Source organism: Pseudophryne corroboree, chromosome 1, assembly GCF_028390025.1.
Source record: "Pseudophryne corroboree isolate aPseCor3 chromosome 1, aPseCor3.hap2, whole genome shotgun sequence".
NCBI lineage: Eukaryota > Metazoa > Chordata > Amphibia > Anura > Myobatrachidae > Pseudophryne > Pseudophryne corroboree.
The window spans coordinates 368,015,450-368,037,310 of NC_086444.1; the positions used below are offsets into that span (position 1 = coordinate 368,015,450).

General features: G+C 47.3%; 1 protein-coding gene across 2 annotated transcripts in view; it reads right to left on the reverse strand.

Moving 5' to 3' along the window:
• Window positions 1-21,861, reverse strand: part of SMPD4 (sphingomyelin phosphodiesterase 4) — a 181,399-nt gene that overhangs the window by 70,769 nt on the left and 88,769 nt on the right. For both annotated transcript variants that reach the window (XM_063913033.1, XM_063913034.1), the window contains 6 exons: window positions 11,370-11,460; window positions 11,179-11,285; window positions 10,575-10,738; window positions 10,274-10,479; window positions 9,202-9,435; window positions 41-172 (listed from right to left, as the gene is read on the reverse strand). In XM_063913033.1, coding sequence (XP_063769103.1) covers window positions 41-172; window positions 9,202-9,435; window positions 10,274-10,479; window positions 10,575-10,738; window positions 11,179-11,285; window positions 11,370-11,460 — 934 coding nt within the window. The remainder of the gene's footprint in view (window positions 1-40; window positions 173-9,201; window positions 9,436-10,273; window positions 10,480-10,574; window positions 10,739-11,178; window positions 11,286-11,369; window positions 11,461-21,861) is intronic.

Genomic DNA, 21,861 nt, shown 5'->3' on the forward strand with positions numbered 1-21,861 from the left:
ATGTGGCGTAGTAATAGCAGTAATGTGTTCTCTCTCTTACCTGCTGTCTGCCTAACGCAGTGAGGAACACACCATTCTCATTCTGTATACAGTCCGGCAATTGATTCCTTCCATTTTCGTCCTGTACGTTCCCCAAGTTTACTGTGAGTTGCCCGAGTTGAGCAGAATTCAACTAGAAGTAAACAGCACTAGTTAATGAACTAAATACACTCAGATCCAAGTTCACGCCACAATTCTAGTGTAACAGTCAAATATGTAATGTCTGACAATATTTTATCTAAGATGTGACTAATCAATGCGTTTGTGGGACTCCCTTTCTTAGAGACTCCCTTTTGTTTAACTGAATTCTCATCACTTTTCCAATTTCTGAGGGTAGCTGAAAAATTACAATCACCAATTCACAGCACCTTGGTGATGGTCTCTCAGAACTTCCTTGTGTAATTGCATCAATCCCTCATCAATCATTCTCAGACCCCCATCAAATGGCTTTTATTTTCCCTCTATGACATTAGCCAGATTGTTCATTTGGCCTGCATGCATAAGCGACCTGGCACCAACGATGAACGAGCGCGGGGCCGCGCATCGTTCATCGTTGGTGCCTGCACACTGAACAATTACTTCGTTCATTAATGAACGAGAACGTTCATATTGTTCAGTGTTATCTGCCAGTGTGTAAGGCCCATTATAATGAAATCCTTTAACCCATCCTCATATTGCACACTCGCTACTCTATTCCAAAAGCATGAACTGCTTTCCTGTGTTTGTTTCTTAAGTGCATTATACAACACTTATTGGCACAACACACAACCTTTTAGTCTATTTTTACAATTTCCTGCTTCTAGCAGGGGGTGATTTATCACAAAGGCCAAAGTTCCCACATCTCTCATGTACCTCAAACTATTGTTATCACACTATACTGTAAATACAGGAAAACTCACACATACCGGTCTCACAGTCACTTTCATATTTTAAACGTGCCCTACCAAATGCAGGCTCTGTCAGCAACAAACTGACTTTATTTCTTTACCATATCTTCTCAAATTACCTCAACCTTCTGACAAATAACAAACATGTCTTACACAATTGGACATGGTCTCAAGTGCAGCCCTTTCTCATGGTGATCTCAATCCATGTCGGACATGGGGAAGGTATACAATCAAAATTAATTTATCTCTTCTCTCCTTCAGAATACCATCTTTTGAAGAAAATTCTATCCAAGGGATTGCTGTGAAGAGTCAGGGGAACAATCTCAGCAGCATGCAAAGAGGGTAGGTTTAAAACCCAATCTGAGCATTACTAAACTTTTCTCCTTCATGTCCTATTGTCTGAAATGCCCACCATCACCTTGAATGATGTTAATATTCAGAGTCATGACCCAAATACTCTTTTCAAACCTATTGGCCTCTAATAGTTAACCAACTTTTCTACTTACTATAGCATATAGCTACTTTGATTTCGTTTTCTCCTGACTGTTCAGTTTCTAATTTCCTTAACACTTACAGTCCATCACATGTAATCGTTTCTCAATCTCAACCAAAGCTCCTTATACCCCATTATACAAGTCTTTGTTCTATTACTTTTCAATAGCTATCCACACTGCCATGCATCAACTTCTCTCCCCAGTTTCTTCTTTACCTTGACCTGAACAGTCAGTCCAAAAGGGATGCGTTTATGTTTATGTGCTTAAGATCCCGGCGGTTAGCATGCAGACGCCAGGATCCCGAACGCTAAAAATGCCGGCGGTCAGAATGCCGACCCACAGGGTCTATTCCCACTTGTGGGTGTCCACAACACCCATGGGAATAGAATCTGTGGCGAGGCCGATGCGTGGCAAGCGCAGGCATTCTGACACCGGGATTCCAGCATTCTGCTGCCGGGATCCCGATGTCTGTATGCTGCTCACCGGGATCCCGACAGCCGGCATATCATACCCAACCCAGTCCAAAATCGTAAACCCAATTTTGAAATAATCCTAGATGAAGAGGCTCCAGCTATTTTCATTGTCGAAAGTCTTGTATGTGAAAAAAAATAATTGCTCAAACTTTCACATAAACTGGACCATGTGAATGTATTTACAGTATCTTAAATATGAAAACATCTCTCCACCCTTTTGTCAGCACACTTCAATATGCACAACAACAAATCAGTCACTTCTATCCTGCTCAAATCAAAATAAATGACACAAATTCTGTCAAATCACCATTCTATTTCTAATGTTCCTCTAATCTTCATGAAAAGTTGCCTACACTAACCTCACACAACCTATTAGACCCTTCTCCAGTCACTACCATTTATTAATTCCCTTCAGAACCCAATTAAAAATCCACATACTCTCTTACAAAGCCCTCTCCAATTTACATATGACCTTTTCTTCCCTTCAGACTCTCGCCCACCCACTTTGCTCCCCAAACGCTGCCTCTCCTCTCAACTGATTACTTCCTCTCACCTTCAATATTCTGCCCATGTTTCTCCCTACCACTGGAACTCTCTTCCCTCTCAGACTCTCCACATAATTTCAAATGGGCTCAAGACTCAATTCTTTATCAAAGCCTTCCAACTCTCTCTCACCTCTATGTCACCTCTGTATCCCACTCTTTAGATTGGAAGCCCTTGTGTGTTTTTCCTTTCATTACTTATACCAACATCTTCTCACTACCAACAATGGCACCAAACCTTTGGGTTCAGCTGTCCTGCTGCTTACTTTGGTCTTGTGACTGCCTATGCAGAAATGTTTATAACCTGGTCCAGCAATGGGGATGTAGTTATTAGCTTGACATTGACAATGTCGACCGTTTTATCGACAGGAAAATTGTCAACATGTGAAACATCAACATTAGGGTTAGGAACTAGAAGAAGGGTTAGGCATTAAGGTTACTGGATGAATACTCACCATAACTGTGAAGCATCGGAGTTATGACCCGGAAGTGACTGTCACGTGACAGCCAGGACCCAGAAACTGCTGCAGCTGTCAGTTGCAGGAAAGTGACCACTGGGCCACCAGAGGTGATATGTCGACATTTTATCACTATCTACTTTATGACTGTCAACATAATATACCACACCCCTGTAATGTTATGTACTGAGACTCACTTTTTTGTGTTCACACTGTTCTTGTTTATGTAAGTTGTAAGGCCCTGTAAACCCCTTGTGGCACCAAATATAGGGATTTTTGTTGCTTACCGTAAAATCTCTTTCTCTGATTCCATCTGGGGGACGCTGCATCTGTACTGATGGTTAGAGTGTGTGGGAGGGAGCTTTGGCACAGAACCTATTAAAAGAAACTCCTCCCCCCTCTAACCCCTCCCATCTCCAGCCTGGCCAGCCGAACACCTCAGTTAACGTTTAGCAAAGCCAGAAGAGGCACACAGAATACAACCAATAAACCAGACAAAAATATGGGAGGGATCGCAGCGTCCCCCAGATGGAATCAGAGAAAGATTTTACGGTAAGCAACAAAAATCCCTATTTCTCGGTCATCCATCTGGGGGACGCTGCGCCTGTACTGATGGGATTTCCCAAAGCCAGCTAAGTAGAGGAGGGAGAACCAGACGGCAGAGCCTTCCGAAAAATCTGACGCCCAACAGAGGCAGTCTCCAAACCAAAAGTATGAAAACAGTAAAAACCTGGTAAAGGTATGCACGGAAGACCAAGTTGCCGCTCTGCACAGCTGCTCAACAAACACACAACTGCGAACAGCCCAAGAGGCTCCAACAACTCTAGTCTAATGAGCCCTTAACGAGTCAGGAACAGGCAAATCCGAAGAAATATAGGCCTGTCGAATAGCCGACTTAACCCAGCGTGCCACCGTGTTCTTAGAGGCCGGCCAGCCACGTTTGGGTGCGCCAATTAAAACCAACAAGGTATCCGTATGACGAATAGCCTCTGTGCGGGACAAATAAATGTGCAAGGCTCGAACTACATCCAACAATGCCAAATGACAATCTCGTCCAGAAGATTCAGGAACAAACGCCGGGAGTACTATGTCCGGATTCATATGGAAGGCTGATACAACCTTTGGTAAAAAGGAAGGTTTTGTACGAAGGACCACTCGATCGTTGTGAAAAACCAACAAAGGCGGTCTGCACGAAAGAGCGGCTAACTCAGAAACACACCTGCCCGAAGCAATGGCCAAAAGAAAGACCACCTCCAGAGTTAGAAAGCGCAAGTCGACAACCTCTAATGGCTCAAATGGAGGCTTCTGAAGAGCCTGGAGAACCAAATTTAAATCCCAGGGTGGAACCGGTGGAAAAAAAGGAGGTTGAATTCTGAGTACACCCTGAAGGAACGTTTGAACCTCCGGAATAATAGCCAAACATCTTTGAAAAAGAACTGACAATGCTGAAACTTGACCCTTAAGGGAGGATAAACGAAGTCCTTTAGTCAATCCCTCCTTAAGGAAGGACAATAGAGGCGGTAAATGAAAAAGGTGTGGTGACAGTCCACGCTTCTCACACCAAGCTATGTAGATACACCATACCCTATGATAAATACGAGAAGTAACCAGTTTTCTAGCTTGAAAAATGGTTTTTACCACTGGCCTAGAGAACCCCTTAGCTCTTAATATCTTTGATTCAAGAACCATGCCGTCAAAGACAGACTACTTAAATCGTGGTGGCGACAAGGACCTTTTAGAAGTAGATCGGGTCGCAGAGGTAGCCGGAACGGGTCTTTGGCCACCATGCTGCGAAGAAGAGAGTACCACGGGCGACGAGGCCAGTCTGGCGCCACAAGAATGACTGGAAGATCCTCTCTTCGAATGCGTTGAAGCAGTCGCGGTATCAGAGGAAATGGCGGAAATATGTATCCCAGTTGAAACTGCCACGGAGCTGTCAATGCATCGATCAGCGCCGCCTGAGGATCCTGAGTCTGGGACCCGTACCGGGGCAGTTTTCGGTTGAGACGAGACGCCATGAGGTCTATGTCGGGTGTTCCCCAGAGAGACACGAGAATTAAAGACTTCTTGATGAAGTTCCCACTCTCCCGGATGTATCGTGTGATGGCTTAAGAAGTCCGCTTCCCAGTTGTCGACGCCTGGAATGTGAATGGCTGAGATAGTCGGGATCCATCGTTCCGCCCACTGGAGTATATGGAGTTCCTCCTTGTTTGTTTATGTAAGCCACCGCCGTGGCGTTGTCAGATTGAATTCGTATCGGGTGACCCTGAACACTGGTCTGTAACTGAATCAGAGCATAGCGAATTGCTCTCAACTCGACAGGCGGCACAATTGTAAGTCGTGGGCCCGCCTGATTCCAAGAGCCCAATATCTGAGATTGAAGGGCCCGAGCATGAAACCTGGCATACGGTACTGCTTCGAAGGTCGCCACCATCTTGCCCAGTACTTGCATACATCAGAGAATGGAGACCCGTGGTAATTGTTACAGGCAACGGACTCTCGACTGGAGGTCCTGGAGTTTGTCCTGAGGCAGAAAAGCCCTCTGACTTTTTGTGTTGAAAAGGAGACCTAGAAAAATCATCTCCTGAGAGGGAGTCAAGGAAGATTTCTGGAAATTCACAATCCATCCGAAAGATTGTAGAGTGTCTGTGGTGAGTCGCAGATGTTGTTGAAGCAGCTCCGGAAACAGAGCTTTTATCAACAAATCGTCCAGGTAAGGAGTAATGTTGACTCCCTGACATCTGAGTATCGCCACTACATGGCCCAATATTTTTGTAAACACTCTAGGGGCTGTGGAGAGACCGAAAGGAAGAGCCTGAAACTGGAAGTGCCAAGGACCGATTGCGAACCGCAACAGATGCTGATGACCGGATAAAATTAGAACATGGAGGTACGCGTCTTTTATGTCGATAGATGCCAAATACTCCTTCTGTTCCATGGCCGTGATAATCGAACGAATCGATTCCATCTTGAATTTTTGGACAGCAAGATACGGGTTCAGGCTTTTTAAATTCAAAATGGGTCGAAACTAACCGTCCGGTTTGCTTACAAGAAAAAGACTTGAGTAAAAACCCTGACCCTGTTGTAGCCTGGGAACTGAAAGAATTACTCTGTCTCGTAAAAGTGTGAAAGTAGCCTGAATTAGCGCTTGTCGTCTGGAGGGATCGTTTGGAAGGGGAGTGATGAAAAAACGGTCTGGAACAGGTTCCTCCAGATCCAAAATGTACCCTCGGGATATTACCCCCGTCACCCACCGATCCGGTTGCAACAGGAGCCACGCTTCCCGGAAGTGTAGTAACCGTGCTCCCACTACCAAGGATCCCTCCGAAGATCTCCCCGCGTCATGCGGTAGGCTTGTAGGCTGGCTTAACCGCTGGTCTGCAGGATGCCTGTGATTACCTACCACGGTATGCACCTCTCCGTGGGTACCTGGAAAAGGCTCGAAAGGACTGGAAACTGCCCCTGCCTTGAGTGCGAAAGGAACTAAACTTAGTCGATTTCGACTTCTGAGGAGCAACAGGAAGAAATGGACTCTTGCCACCCGTGGTATCGGAGATAATCTTCTTAAGTTCCGGACCAAAGAGGTATTCACCCTCAAAGGGGACAGCTGTTAATGTCTGTTTGGAATCAGAATCAGCATTCCAAACACGAAGCCAGAGCGAACGCCGTGCCGTAAAGGCCAGAGCAGAAACACGCGACTGCAATGCAGCTGAATCCAACAAGGCTTCCCCTACATAATTGATAGCCTCAGAAATCTGCTCCGCTAGTTGGATAGCCTCTGATGGATCATCAGATTGCATCCCCGACACCACCTGCGCCAACCATTATTCGACAGCTTTAAGTACCCAGGCACCAGCGAGAACTGGACGCAGGGAAACACCTGATAAGGTAAACATAGACTTAAGAATTGCTTCAATCTTCCTACCCGTGGAATCCTTCAATGTCACTGACTGTACTGAAGGAATTACTGTAGCCTTCGCCAGGTGAGAAATAGGAAGATCCACCTTTGGAGCAGTCTCCCAGAACCTGGTATCCTGCTCCGCGAAGGGATAAAGAAACCTTAATTTCTTAGGAGCCTGAAATCTTGAATTCGGCTTAAGCCAAGGTTCTTTCAAAATATCTGCAAAATGTGTATAGGAAGGAAAGACAGTTACTTGTCTCGGGTGTAGTACGGCTGACCGACACCGGGATCCCGGCAGCATACCGACGCCGGGATCCCGACGGGGAGGGGCGAGTGCAGCAAGCCCCTTGCGGGCTCGCTGCGCTCGCCACGCTGCGGGCTCGGTGGCGACCTGCGGTCGCCACGGGTTCTATTCCCACTCTATGGGTGTCGTGGACACCCACAACTGGAAATAGTCCCTGTTGGTCGGCATGCCGACCATCGGGATAGTGAGCCGTAGGGATGGTGGAATAGGTCATGTGACTGTCGGTCAGCTGACCGCCGGTCACATGAATACCACCCACTTGTCTCTTCTGATGTTTGAAAAAGGCAGAAGTAGTCTCCACCTCCACCGTATCCTGAACATTAAGTGTATGACGTATGGCCTCAATTAACAATCTGACACCTGAATTTACAGACAATTCCTCCTCTTCCCAAGCGGAAGAATCTTCCCACTCAGGATCCAGTTCTCCCTCTTCCAAAGGAGTGTCTGTATCTGCCTCCTCACCAGGAAAGGTGATAGCAGGTAGCGGGTGCTGACGTTTTGAGGCTGCTGAGCCCGAACTAGTCACAATTTTATTAATAGACTGTGCTAAATCCGACAGACATTTACCCATATTCCTAGCCCAAAGTGGTTCCTCTGCAGGCTGATCTGTATAAGAACCTGTCTGAGACTGACGCAAATCCGCAATAGCATCAGCCATGTTCCTAGCCCAGAGAGGTACCGACTGATCTGTCGACCCGCTAGACTGTTCGACTACAGGCGTCCCAGAGCATATAGTGCAGAGAGAACCTGGATCCGTGCTACCCTTAGAAAGTTTGGATCCGCATTGGGAACAAGCAAAATAAACAGCAGAGCCTGTCTTCCCCTTAGCAGATTTTTCTGGCTTATTGGCCATCCTGCAAATCTAATGATCAAGGCTATGCTAAAAAGGGGAGAGTGTTAAGGAGGACTGACAAAAACTACTCCTAAACCCTTATCTACTTTTTTTTTTTTTAAACAAAACCCCCCTTAGATAAAGAAAACACAAAAAGGGAAAACTAGTACTAGGGACATAGGACCTCCCGGTTAGCATACAATGGTGCCTAACCCTAGGCTACTGGCTCAGTTATTTATAAAAATAATCACAGCCCCTAGTGGGGATTCATGTACAAAATACTTGCAGTTGGGCGATCCCCTACTTAAGGTGAGAGCCCCGCTGTGTGTGTGTGTGTGTGTGTGTGTGTGTGTGTGTGTGTGTGTGTGTGTGTGTGTGTGAGATGTGGCGCGCAGCGTCCCCCGCTTGCAGTAGTGTGGAGAAAATGGAGCCCGGTGAAGAAGTCCGCCCCCACAGACTGAGGTGGGCGGCGCTGTGCTGAGCGGGAGACTGACTGTTCCCGCCGCGGCTAACGGTCACCTACACGGCCGCGCCGCCCAGCGGAAGTCGGGCACGGCGGCGCGTGCCTCTAACAGCGGTGACCGGCGGCAGTAAGAAGAGCCGTAGCCTGGTCGCCCTGCCCGGCGCCGCCAAGAGCGGCTGTAAAGTGCATCGCCTCTCCCCTTCACCGCGCGTGCTGTAACCAGCACAGCGCGCGCTGCGCGCTACACACACAATCAAATCACATTGTAAAAACAGCCCAACACAGGGACCTGGTTGTGGCTGCAGAACATACCCATAGAAGCCTTCTTAACAACGGATAGGAGAGAGAGAGGGGGGCCCCAGTGTCAGGAGTGGTGACTTCCCCGTAGGCTGCATAGAGTGGGGAGCGCTCACTAACTAGACCCCACACTCAGATACCGGTCACCTGTAAACAGGGACTTAGGACCTGCTTCAATAAAATAAAACAAATAAAACCTAACTAAAATCTAATAGACAGGAACTGTGCCTGCACTCTCCAGGCACAAAACTTAAACAGAGGTGTTGGGCTGGCCAGGCTGGAGATGGGAGGGGTTAGAGGGGGGAGGAGTTTCTTTTGATAGGTTCTGTATCAAAGCTCCCTCCCACACACTCTACCCATCAGTACAGACGCAGTGTCCCCCAGATGGATGACAGAGAAAAAGAATGATATAAAACAATAATAATAACTTCTGCCATATACATGTGATTTTGAATGTTAATCTAGACAAAATATATACATATAACAATATGTTTTTATATGTGTAGCTTACTCTAAAGATTTGACAAAGATATTCCAGGGCTTTTTCCAAGTGCTCATCAGTCTTCCTAATACTGTCATATCCAACTTCATCAACATCATTTCCCGTGTAAGTGTTGTTCAAATCTGGAGAATTTAACCCAAACCAGGACAGGAATGACTGGTTGTCTGAGGAATCCATGGATTTGTCAGATATGGATTTAGCAGTCTGCTTGGCCTGTATGATCATTTGAGCAAGTCGAAGAACCTGACCATTATAAAAGATGCGTCAATACAGAAATAACATTATGAATTAAGAGAAGTCTTTAAAGGATAGCTAAACAATAAATGTGAAACAGTATGAAAACATAGAATTTTTATTATTACACACACATACTATATATATATATATATATATATATATATATACACACACACATATATATATATATATACACACACACACACACATAGATACATATACACACACACACATACATATACACACACACACACATATATATATATATATATATATATATACACATACACATTTCTATAACACCACTGTGATATTTAAAAATCAAGAAAGATTGCATGAGAAAATATATAACTTTTTTTTTTAAATAATTGTTAAAAAATGAAACATTTTACTGAATTACATAAATGCCTAAATATTGAATGATTAATAAAAAATATAAACATTAATAGTCTCCTTGAAATTTAACATATTCATTATGCTATTGATATAGAATTGCCTCAAAACAAAACATAATTCTCATGTCCGCCTGGGCTGGGGCTTTCTATATTATGTCATTTACACTGGACTACGTTTTGTATACCAATTGTTGACCTGGTGAGCGCTGACAAGATCACGATCTGCTAGTCGGATTCATGGCTCCATATATCTGGTCCAATGTATCCTCTATGAAGCCAGCAGCTCAAGATACATAGTTTACTCAAAAGAAATATAAGTAGTGAATTGAATTCTTTGCCAACAATTCCTTCAGGTACCATGAACCCCCCTAATTTTTTAATAGTATATAGCATGTGCCTAATTATTTTAAAATGGATTTTACAGCAATTTAATCTGATTCCATACTTACCAGATTCCTTGCATCACTGCCAAACATTTGCATATACTGGGACTCCTGTCCCTCAAGACTATATACATGGCTCTTCACCTTGAAGGAAGCATCCATGATTGGTGGTTGCCAGGATGAAAGATAGCTACCACCAAGATTTGGTGACATTAGCAGTCTGTGCTGTCTGTGGGGAATAACGGGCTCCGGTTCCAGTAACAATTGCTCGCCTGTAGAGAGCCAAGGATCACAAAATAATAATAAAAAAAATCACATGGATAAAGATGCACAGCATTTATCTGGCAGACTAAGACTGGGTTTATACCTTTCTGGATCATCTCTGGCAAGTTGGGTTGGGAGAAAACCTTTGCTGCTCGGAAAAGCATCAGTGCGTTCTTGGGGCTGACAAGGTCACTACGGATGGCGCGGTTCAAAAAACGAAGAAACAGCTTTGTGTATATGAGCAAGTTCTCCTGCACAAATGAAGCCCTGCCATGGAAGACAAGTAAAATTACTGATCACATCTGCTCTATAATAGCATCAATGTATTTCCTGTTCATGTTTAAGCAAAGACCAGCACCTTTCACAGTTCTAGGAATAAATGCACCACTCAGAAAAAAATCATTTTTACAAGATGATAATTTTAAAGCCGCACTACAACTTAATGAAACAACTTACACAATGGCCCCATTCCTCTTACAGCCCAGGCAGATAAACTTGTGCGGGTGCTGCAAGAGGTGAGGCAAATTACTGTACATTGATTTGTAGATTGTCAGAATCCCAGGAAAAAACACTGCATATTCAGCATCACTCCAGTAAGGAGAGAACATATAAATAGACTAATTTCAGTAGATGGCAGTGTAGCTTTTAATTAAGCCACCCAAAACCAAACTGAGTTCACAATTTATATTAGGTCCTACTCTGCTCACCATTTTTCGGAGACACTGCGGTTTTGTAGCTCATTGCTGACAGGCGAGGTGGGTCTCTCTGGAACGTATCTCCATGGCTGTACATAACTGAGCCACATCTCCAGCACCTGCAGGAAAGAATGGACATTTTTCCCACATAACACACAAAATAACTATAGTTCAATTTAGACAAAGTTTTAAGCCATATATACCGCTCTGAAGGAGGCATCGAGAGGCCAGTGCCCAAAGCAGTGCTGTAAGAAGATGTAAAGCTTCTGCTGGATGAATCTAGGGATAACCGCCCTGCCAGGAACAAACAAAAGAAATAGATATATATTTTGTATACTTTAGCCATTGTAAGATAATCCATACAGGAGGGAATAAATGTTCTAAAAAACGGTAAGCACAACCCGGTATCCGGTCTTTAGGTCAACAGTAAGGTTGACATGACAATGGCTGACACAGCATATGGTCAACATGAGGTTTCCACATTTTTTACCATCCACGTGGACTACGATTGGGAATGGTAACCTGTGCCGAGTGTGATCAAAGCGAGCCATACAAGGAGATGCGGTGCACTAATTTGTGGTCCATGTGCTAAAAATAGGATTTTAATTACCTTCCGGTAAATCCTTTTCTCGTAGTCCGTAGAGGATACTGGGGTCCACATTAGTACCATGGGGTACAGACGGGTCCACTATGTACCTTGGGCATTTTAAGAAATCAATAGTGTGCACTGGTTCCTCCCTCTATGCCCCTCCTACCAGACTCAGTCTAGAAACTGTGCCTGAGGAGACGGACATATCTTGAGAGAAGGATTCAGAAAGGATAGTGGTGAGATTCGAACCAGCACACACAAACCAGAAGAAAATCATGTTAACCCAACATGAACAGCAACAGCTGACCCAAGAACAATACTGAACCAAGTAACCATGCAGGAAACACGAAGGACTGGGCGGGCGCCCAGTATCATCTACGGACTACGAGAAAAGGATTTACCGGTAGGTAAATAAAATCCTATTTTCTCTTACGTCCTAGAGGATACTAGTCCACATTAGTACCATGGGGATGTACCAAAGCTCCCAAACCGGGTGGGAGAGTGCTGAGGTTCCAGCAAAACTGACTGACCAAACTGAAGGTCCTCAGAGGCCAAAGTATCGAACTTGTAGAAGTTAGCAAACGTGTTCGAACCAGACAAAGTGGCTGCTCGAAAGAGCTGTAAGGCTGAGACACCCCGGGCAGCCGCCCAGGAAGAATCCATCGACCGAGTAGAGTGGGCATGAACAGATTTAGGCACCGGCAAACCTGCCGTAGAGTAAGCATGCTTGATAGTAAGCGTGCTCCAGCGAGCAATAGACTACTTCGAAGCAGGACACCCAATTTTCTTGGGATCATAAAGCACAAACAGCGAGTCCGATTTTCTGTGACAAGCTGTCCGTTTGACATAGATCTTCAAAGCCCGCACAACATCCAGGGACTTTGAAGTAGAAGAGGTGGTCAGTAAGCACCGGAACCACAATAGGCTGGTTGATATGAAACGCAGACACAGCCTTTGGAAGAAACTGCTGACAAGTTCAGAGTTCAGCTCTATCTTCATGAAAAATCAAATAGGGGCACTTGTGAGACAACACCCCCAATTCCGACACACGTCTCTCCGATGCCAAGGCCAACAGTGTGACGGTCTTCCATGTAAGAAACTTTACATCAACCTCCTGTAAAGGCTCAAATCATTCAGATTGTATAAACTAGCACCACGTTGAGATCCCAAGGTGCTGTGGGAGGCACAAAAGGCGGCTGGATGTGCAGAACACCTTTCAAGAACATCTGAACCTCCGGAAGGGAAGCCAACTGTTTCCGGAAGAAAATGGATAAGGCCGAAATCTGTACTTTTATGGATCCTAGGCATAAGCCCACATCCACACCAGACTGCAGAAAAAGCAGAAAACAACCCAGGTGAAATTCCACCACAGGAAATTTCCTGATTTCACACCAAGAGACGCATTTTCTCCAAATCTGGTGGCAATGTTTAGACGTTACCCCTTTTCTGGCTTGGATCAAGGTAGGAATTACCCTGTCCGGAATCCCTTTCCGGGCTAGAATTAGACGCTCAACTTCCATGCCGTCAAATGTAGCCGCGGTAAGTCTTGATCGACGAATGGCCCCTGTTGCAGAAGATCCTCTCAAAGAAGTAGAGGCCACGGATCCTCCAGGTTGAGTAATACCCCTTTCCTTGCTGGAGAAGAGGAACTTTGACTATCACCTGTTGAAGATACAATTTTTGAATTGCAGTAAAGACTAACTCCCTCTCTGACGGGGAAGCTGGCTGAGCCGATTTGAAAAACCGGCGAGGAGGCACGTCTTCGAATTCCAGCCTGTATCCCTGAGAAACAATCTCTATAGCCCAGGGATCCACCTGTGAGTGAACCCAGACCTGGCTGAAAAATCGAAGACGTGCCCCCACTTGAGCTGACTCCCCCCGGGAAGCCCCAGCGTCATGCGGTGGACTTTGCAGATGTAGGGGAGGACTTCTGCTCCTGGGAACTAGCTGCAGGCAGCTTTTTCCCTTGCCTTTTCCTCTGGCAAGGAAGGACGATCCCCGTACCTTCTTGCTTTTATTGGAATGAAAGGACTGCATTTGATAATGAGGTGCCTTTTTAGTATGCTGCGGGGGGACATAAGGTAAGAAATTCGATTTACCGGCCGTAGCAGTAGAGACTAGGTCCGAGAGGCCTTCTCCAAACAACTCCTCCCCCTTGTAAGGCAACGACTCCATATGCCGCTTAGAGTCAGCATCCCCCGTCCACTGTCGGGTCCACAGGAGTCGCCTAGCAGAAATAGACATAGCATTTATTCTGGAGCTTAGTAAACAAATGTCTCTTTGAGCATGCCTCATATATAAAGCAGTATCTTTGATATGCTCTAGGGCAGGCTTTTTCAACCAGTGTGCCGTGGCACACTAGTGTGCCGCGACCAGTTTCAAGGTGTGCCGCGGAGCTAGAGCAGCTTCCTGCACCTTCAGAATGAACTGTTGGCCAGGGTTCTTCTTAGAGGATCAGTCGTGCTCCAGCCGTGACGTATGCCTTGAAGATGCGGCGGTGTGATATCATAGGTCACGGCCACCGCGTCTCACCACCCAGCCAGCCCACCCACATCTTCCAGTTCCTGCCTGCCTACACAGCTTTCCTTGCCCACCCACATCCACACCTGCCCGACCGCCCACTGATCAGTATTCGCAGCACTCCACTATGAACAATCCCCGCCACTGAGGGACAGGGAGGAGGACAGCTGACCGGTAGGGGCTAATATTTGTTATTTTTTTTCTCCTGTGGGGAACAATAGGATTTATGTGGGGAGAATAAGGATTTATGGATTTATGTGGGGAGAATAAGGATTTATGGGGGGAACAATGTGAATAATTCATGTGGGGAGCAATAGGATTTATGTGGGGAGCAATAGGATTTATGTGGGGAGCAATGGGATTGTTTTTTCTGTGTAGGCCAATGTATGTGTGGATTTTTTTTTTTTGCTATGATGGCTAATGTGTGTTTTATGATTTTTTTCTGTGGGGAACTGATGGTGTGCCTTGGCAATTTTAAAATATTGTTTGGTGTGCCGCGAGAAAAAAAAAGGTTGATAATCACTGCTCTAGGGTCATTAGAATGGTATCCTTATCTAGGGTGTCAAGTTCCGTAGATAAGGAATCTGTCCATGCTGCGACAGCACTACACACCCAGGCCGATGCCATAGCCGGTCTAACGATAGTACCGGAATGTGTGTAAATGTGCTTCATGGTAACCTCCTGCTTACGATCAGCAGGATCCTTGAGGGAAGCTGTATCCTGAGAAGGCAGTGCCACCTTCTTGGATAAGCGTGTCAGCGCCTTGTCTGCCTTCGGCGAAGATTCCCATCGTATTCTGTCCTTTTGTGGAAAGGGATACGCCATAAGAATCCTTTTGGGAACTTGTAGTCTCCTATCTGGAGATTCCCAAGCCTTTTCGCACAAGTCGCTTAGTTCAAATGAGGATGGAAAAGTGACCTCAGGCTTTTTCCCTTTATACATGTGTACCCTCGTGTCAGGGACAGGGGGTTCCTCAGTGATATGCAAAACCTCTTTAATGGCAATAATCATGTAACGAATACCTTTCGCCACCTTTGGCTGTAATTTTGCATCCTCATAGTCGACACTAGAGTCGGTATCTGTGTCAGTGATCTGGGATATGGTGCGTTTTTGAGACCCCGAAGGTCCTGGTGCCACAGGGACAGGCATGGTCTGACTACCTGACTGATCCCTAGCTTCAGCCTTGTCTAATCGTTTATGCAGTAAATTTACATTTGCATTCAAGACATTCCACATATCCACCCAGTCCAGTGTCGGCGTTGCCGACGGCGACCTGACCATCATGCACTCCCCCTCCTCCTTAGGTGAGCCTTCCTCGTCAAACATGTCGACACACACACGTACCGACACACTTCACACACACAGGGAATCTCTTTTCTGAAGACAGGTTCCCCCTGAGGCCCCTTGGAGAGACAGAGAGAGAGTATGCCAGCACACACCCCAGCGCTATATAACCCTGGAGAAAAACACAGATTGTTTACCCAGTAGCGCTGCTTAATGTATAAACGCCAATAATGTGCCCCCCCTCTACTTTAAAACCCCCTTTCACCGTGTGTCAAGCAGGGGAGAGTCCGGGGAGCTTCCTCTCAGCGGTGCTGTGGAGAGAAAATGGCGCTGGTGAGTGCTGAGGGAGAAGCCCCGCCCCCTCGGCGGCGGGCTTCTGTCCCGCTCAAACTTACTAAAAAATGGCGGGGGCTCTTTTATATACATGTACAGTGCCCACCTGTTCATGTATATAGACGTTTGCCATGAGAGGTGTTTTATTGCTGCCCAGGGCGCCCCCCCTGCGCCCTGCACCCTTACAGTGACCGGAGTGTGTGAGGTGTATGGGAGCAATGACGCACAGCTGCGTCATTCGGTGAAGCACCGAAGGCTTCTGCCGCCTGAGACGTCTTCTGTCTTCGTTTCTTCTGACTCTGTGAGAAGAACGGCGGCGCGGCTCTGGGGTGAACGCCCAGGACGAACCTGTGTTCACTCCCTCTGGAGCTAATGGTGTCCAGTAGCCGAGGAAGCAGAGCCTATCATTTAAGTAGGTCTGCTCCTCTCTCCTCAGTCCCTCGATGCAGGGAGCCTGTTGCCAGCAGTGCTCCCTGAAAAAGAGAAAAAATCCTAACAAAAATGCTTTCTAAGCAGGAAACTCAGGAGAGCTCCCTGCAGTGCACCCATTCTCCTCTGGGCACAGTCTAAAACTGGGGTCTGGAGGAGGGGCATAGAAGGAGGAGCCAGTGCACACCCAGAGTCCAAAGTCTTTCTTAAAGTGCCCATGCCTCCTGCGGAGCCCGTCTATTCTCCATGGTCCTTACGGAGTCCCAGCATCCTATAGGACGTTAGAGAAATACGTAATACAGTATATCGTTGTGAAAATCCTATGTAAATATAAAACCTGACACACCAAGCCCCCTCAGGTTATAGAATATAGGGATAGCAAGTTGAGTGAGAGACACGAAATGGACACCACTCAGCGAGCTAATGCACACACAGATAGTAATAACCTGTGCATTGTACAAACTGTGACTAACAATAATACTGCACTGGACTAGCTTATATATAGCTATGTAGTCAATAGATATAACACTGCACAGTAAGAACTGGATGTATATCACAGGGTAATTGTACTAGAAAACCCTGACTAAATGCCCTCTCTCTTAACTAACACTGTCTAAAAGGCAGGTAGAATACTTAAGTGTCATGTAGAGTCACAGCACTGACAACTAGGCAGCTTTACACAGGAGGATTTGCCCAAGCAGTCCCAGGAACAGTGAAGCTGAGAGAAATGGCGCCCAGACACTGACAGGGAGTGAGGGAGAGACAGATATGCAGCTCCAGGGCGGGAACATTTGCGGGAAATGGCGCCCGGGGGCTGGGGGAGGGGCTCCAGGTCTAAGCCTTATCCCCTTGCTGGCAAAACCACTGGGTACTGTGGGCTACTATTAAAATGGTTTAGAGAGAAAACCTGACCCGCACCCATGCCCTGGTGATCTAGTGGGATCGGCTGTACTGCCACAGTGTCCACCGCCAGCGCGCGCGGCCCGCCTCCCACTGACCGCGCCGGATCGCGATAAAGTACGGGTCCCGCAAGCGGGACCCACTCACCACCTCCCGAAGCGCGGCCACGCGATCCCGGAGAGCCCCCCCGTCATGTGTGCCTGACCATGAAGAAAACCGGAGCCTCCTGCTGTAGGTATCCGGCAACCAGGGCTCGGGAGTGTACACACCGCTGCTGCCCTTGTAGTCTTCACTTTTTCTTCAAAAAAGCTCTTCTTAGGGCTGCCTGGAGCAGCCCCTCTGTTATGTGCCTGCTATCTGCGGCACCAACTACAAAACTGAGCTCCTGTGCAGGGAGGCGGGGTTATAGAGGAGGTGGCGCTATGCATTCTGGGAACAGTCAAAGCTTTTCAGCCTGTTGTTGCCTCGGATCAAGATCCTACTCTACACCCCCCTATGTCTATCCTTGAGGAGCCCAGTGTACCCCGCAGCAGAAATGGCACTGAGCTCCGTGAGCTGAGGATGAAGCTCCGCCCCCTTAATGGCGCGCTTCAGTCCCGCTTTTTTCAAATATACATTTATACTGGCGGGGGTTAGGACAGTGCCTAGGCACTTATGTCCCCTCTTGCCTGTCCATTTTAGAGGTTTATCTGCTGCCCAGGGCGGGCGGGCTGTAGTGCTGCTGTCTGCGGGAGCATGGCGTGCAGCGTGCGATCGCTGCGCGGTACCTCAGAAAGCCGTCACTGAAGTCTTCTGATCTTCTACTCACCTATCTTCTGACTCTGTAAGCGGGGTGACGGCCGGCTCTGGGAGCGAGCATCTAGGTGTACCTAGCGATCAAACCCTCAGGAGCTAATAGTGTCCTGTAGCCAGAAGCAGAGCCTTTGAACTCACTGGAAATAGGTCTAACTTCTCTCCCCTTAGTCCCACGAAGCAGGGAGACTGTTGCCAGCAGTCTCCCTGAAAATAAAAAAACCTAACAGTATTTTCCCAATAAACTCTGTAGAGCTCCTCAGCGTGCATCCAGTCTGCCTGGGCACAATTCTAAAACTGGAGTCTGGAGGAGGGGCATAGAGGGAGGAGCCAGTTCACACCCATTCAAAGTCTTAAAGTGCCCATGTCTCCTGCGGATACCATCTATACCCCATGGTTCTTATGGTTACCCCAGCATCCTCTAGGACGTATGAGAAAATAAGATTTTACTCACCGGTAAACCTATTTCTCGTAGTCCGTAGTGGATGCTGGGAACTCCGTAAGGACCATGGGGAATAGCGGCTCCGCAGGAGACTGGGCACAACTAAAGAAAGCTTTAGGACTACCTGATGTGCACTGGCTCCTCCCACTATTATGACCCTCCTCCAGACCTCAGTTAGGATACTGTGCCCGGAAGAGCTGACACAATAAGGAAGGATTTTGAATCCCGGGTAAGACTCATACCAGCCACACCAATCACACCGTATAACTCGTGATACTATACCCAGTTAACAGTATGAAACATAACTGAGCCTCTCAACAGATGGCTCATAACAATAACCCTTTAGTTAGGCAATAACTATATACAAGTATTGCAGACAATCCGCACTTGGGATGGGCGCCCACCAGCATCCACTACGGACTACGAGAAATAGATTTACCGGTGAGTAAAATCTTATTTTCTCTGACGTCCTAGTGGATGCTGGGAACTCCGTAAGGACCATGGGGATTATACCAAATCTCCCAAACGGGCGGGAGAGTGCGGATGACTCTGCAGCACCGAATGAGAGAACTCAAGGTCCTCCTCAGCCAGGGTATCAAATTTGTAGAATTTTGCAAACGTGTTTGACCCTGACCAAGTAGCAACTCGGCAAAGTTGTAAAGCCGAGACCCCTCGGGCAGCCGCCCAAGAGCAGCCCCCTTCCTCGTGGAATGGGCTTCTACAGATTTAGGATGCGGCAGTCCAGCCGCAGAATGCGCAAGCTAAATTGTGCTACAAATCCAGCGAGCAATCGTCTGCTTCGAAGCAGGAGCACCCAGCTTGTTGGGTGCATACAGGATAAATAGCGAGTCAGTTTTCCTGACTCCAGCCGTCCTGGAAACCTTAAATTTTCAAGGCCCTGACTACGTCCAGTAACTTGGAATCCTCCAAGTCCCTAGTAGCCGCAGGCACTACGATAGGTTGGTTGAAGTGAAACGCTGATACTACCTTAGGGAGAAACTGGGGACGAGTCCTCAATTCTGCCCTATCCATATGGAAAATCAGATAAGGGCTTTTACATGACAAAGCCGCCCATTCTGACACACGCCTGGCCGAAGCCAAGGCCAAAAGCATGACCACTTTCCTCGTGAGATATTTTAGATCCGCGGTTTTAAGTGGCTCGAACCAATGTGACTTTAGGAAACTCAACACCACGTTGAGATCCCAAGGTGCCACTGGAGACACAAAAAGAGGCTGAATATGCAGCACTCCCTTAACACAAGTCTGAACTTCAGGAAGTGAAGCCAGTTCTTTCTGGAAGAAAATGTACAGAGCCGAAATCTGGACCTTAATGGAAGCCAATTTTAGGCCCATAGTCACTCCTGACTGTAGGAAGTGCAGAAATCGACCCAGTTGAAATTCTTCTGTTGGGACCTTCCTGGCCTCACACCAAGCAACATATTTTCGCCATATGCGGTGATAATGTTTTGCGGTCACATCTTTTCTAGCCTTAATCAGCGTAGGAATGACTTCCTCCGGAATGCCTTTTTCCTTTAGGATCAGGTGTTCAACCGCCATGCCGTCAAACGCAGCCGCGGTAAGTCTTGGAACAGACAGGGCCCCTGCTGCAGCAGGTCCTGTCGCAGAGGCCATGGGTCCTCTGAGATCATTTCTTGAAGTTCTGGGTACCAAGCTCTTCTTGGCCAATCCGGAACCACGAGTATAGTTCTTACTCCTCTCCTTCTTATTATTCTCAGTACCTTGGGTATGAGAGGCAGAGGAGGGAACATATACACCGACTGGTACACCCACGGTGTTACCAGAGCGTCCACAGCTATCGCCTGAGGGTCCCTTGACCTGGCGCAATATCTTTTTAGCTTTTTGTTGAGGCGAGACGCCATCATGTCCACCTGTGGCCTTTCCCAATGGTGTACAATCATTTGGAAGACTTCTGGATGAAGTCCCCACTCTCCCGGGTGGAGGTCGTGTCTGCTGAGAAAATCTGCTTCCCAGTTGTCCACTCCGGGAATGAACACTGCTGACAGTGATAACACATGATTTTCCGCCCATCGGAGAATCCTTGTGGCTTCTGCCATTGCCATCCTGCTTCTTGTGCCGCCCTGTTGGTTTACATGGGCGACCGCCGTGATGTTGTCTGACTGAATCAGTACCGGCTGGTTTCGAAGCAGGGGTCTTGCTTGACTTAGGGCATTGTAAATGGCCCTCAGTTCCAGAATGTTTATGTGTAGGGAAATCTCCCGATTTGACCATAGTCCCTGGAAGTTTTTTCCCTGTGTGACTGCCCCCCAGCCTCGAAGGCTGGCATCCGTGGTCACCAGAACCCAGTCCTGTATGCCGAATCTGCGGCCCTCTCGAAGATGAGCACCCTGCAGTCACCACGGCAGAGATACCCTGGTCCTTGGAGACAGGGTTATCAGCCGATGCATCTGAAGATGCGATCCGGACCACTTGTCCAACAGGTCCCACTGAAAAGCTCTTGCATGGAACCTGCCGAATGGCATTGCTTCGTAGGAAGCTACCATTTTTCCCAGGACTCGCGTGCAGTGATGCACCGACACCTGTTTTGGTTTCAGGAGGCCTCTGACTCGAGATGACAGCTCCTCGGCTTTCTCCTCCGGGAGAAACACTTTTTTCTGGTCTGTGTCCAGAACCATCCCCAGGAACAGTAGACGTGTCGTAGGAACCAGCTGTGCTGTTGTAGCACTTCCCGAGATAGTGCTACCCCGACCAATAACTGCTCCTTGGACCTCGCCTTTATCAGGAGATCGTCCAAGTACGGGATAATTAAAAACTCCCTTTTTTCGAAGGAGTATCATCATTTCGGCCATTACCTTGGTAAATACTCTCGGTGCAGTGAACAGACCTAACGGCAACGTCTGGAATTGGTAATGACAAACCTGTACCACAAAACTGAGGTACTCCTGGTGAGGATGGTAAATGGGGACATGCAGGTAAGCATCCCTGATGTCCAGAGATACCATGTAATCTCCCTCGTCCAGGCTTGCAATAACCGCCCTGAGCGATTTCATTTTTAACTTGAACTTTCGTATATAAGTGTTCAAGGATTTCAATTTTAGAATGGGTTTCACCGAACAGTCTGGTTTCGGTACCACAACATTGTGGAATAGTAACCCCGGCCTTGTTGAAGGAGGGGTACCTTGATTTTCACCTGCTGGAAGTACAGCTTGCTGATTTGAGGTAACGGCGAGAGGGAGTCGCCTCGAACTCCAGCTTGTATCCCTGTGATACTACATGCAGAACCCAGGGATCCACCTGTGAGCGAGCCCACTGGACGCTGAAGTTCTCGAGACGCGCCCCCACCGCACCTGGCTACACCTGTGGAGCCCCCGCGTCATGCGGTGGACTCAGAGGAAGCGGGGGAAGAATTTTGATCCTGGGAACTGGC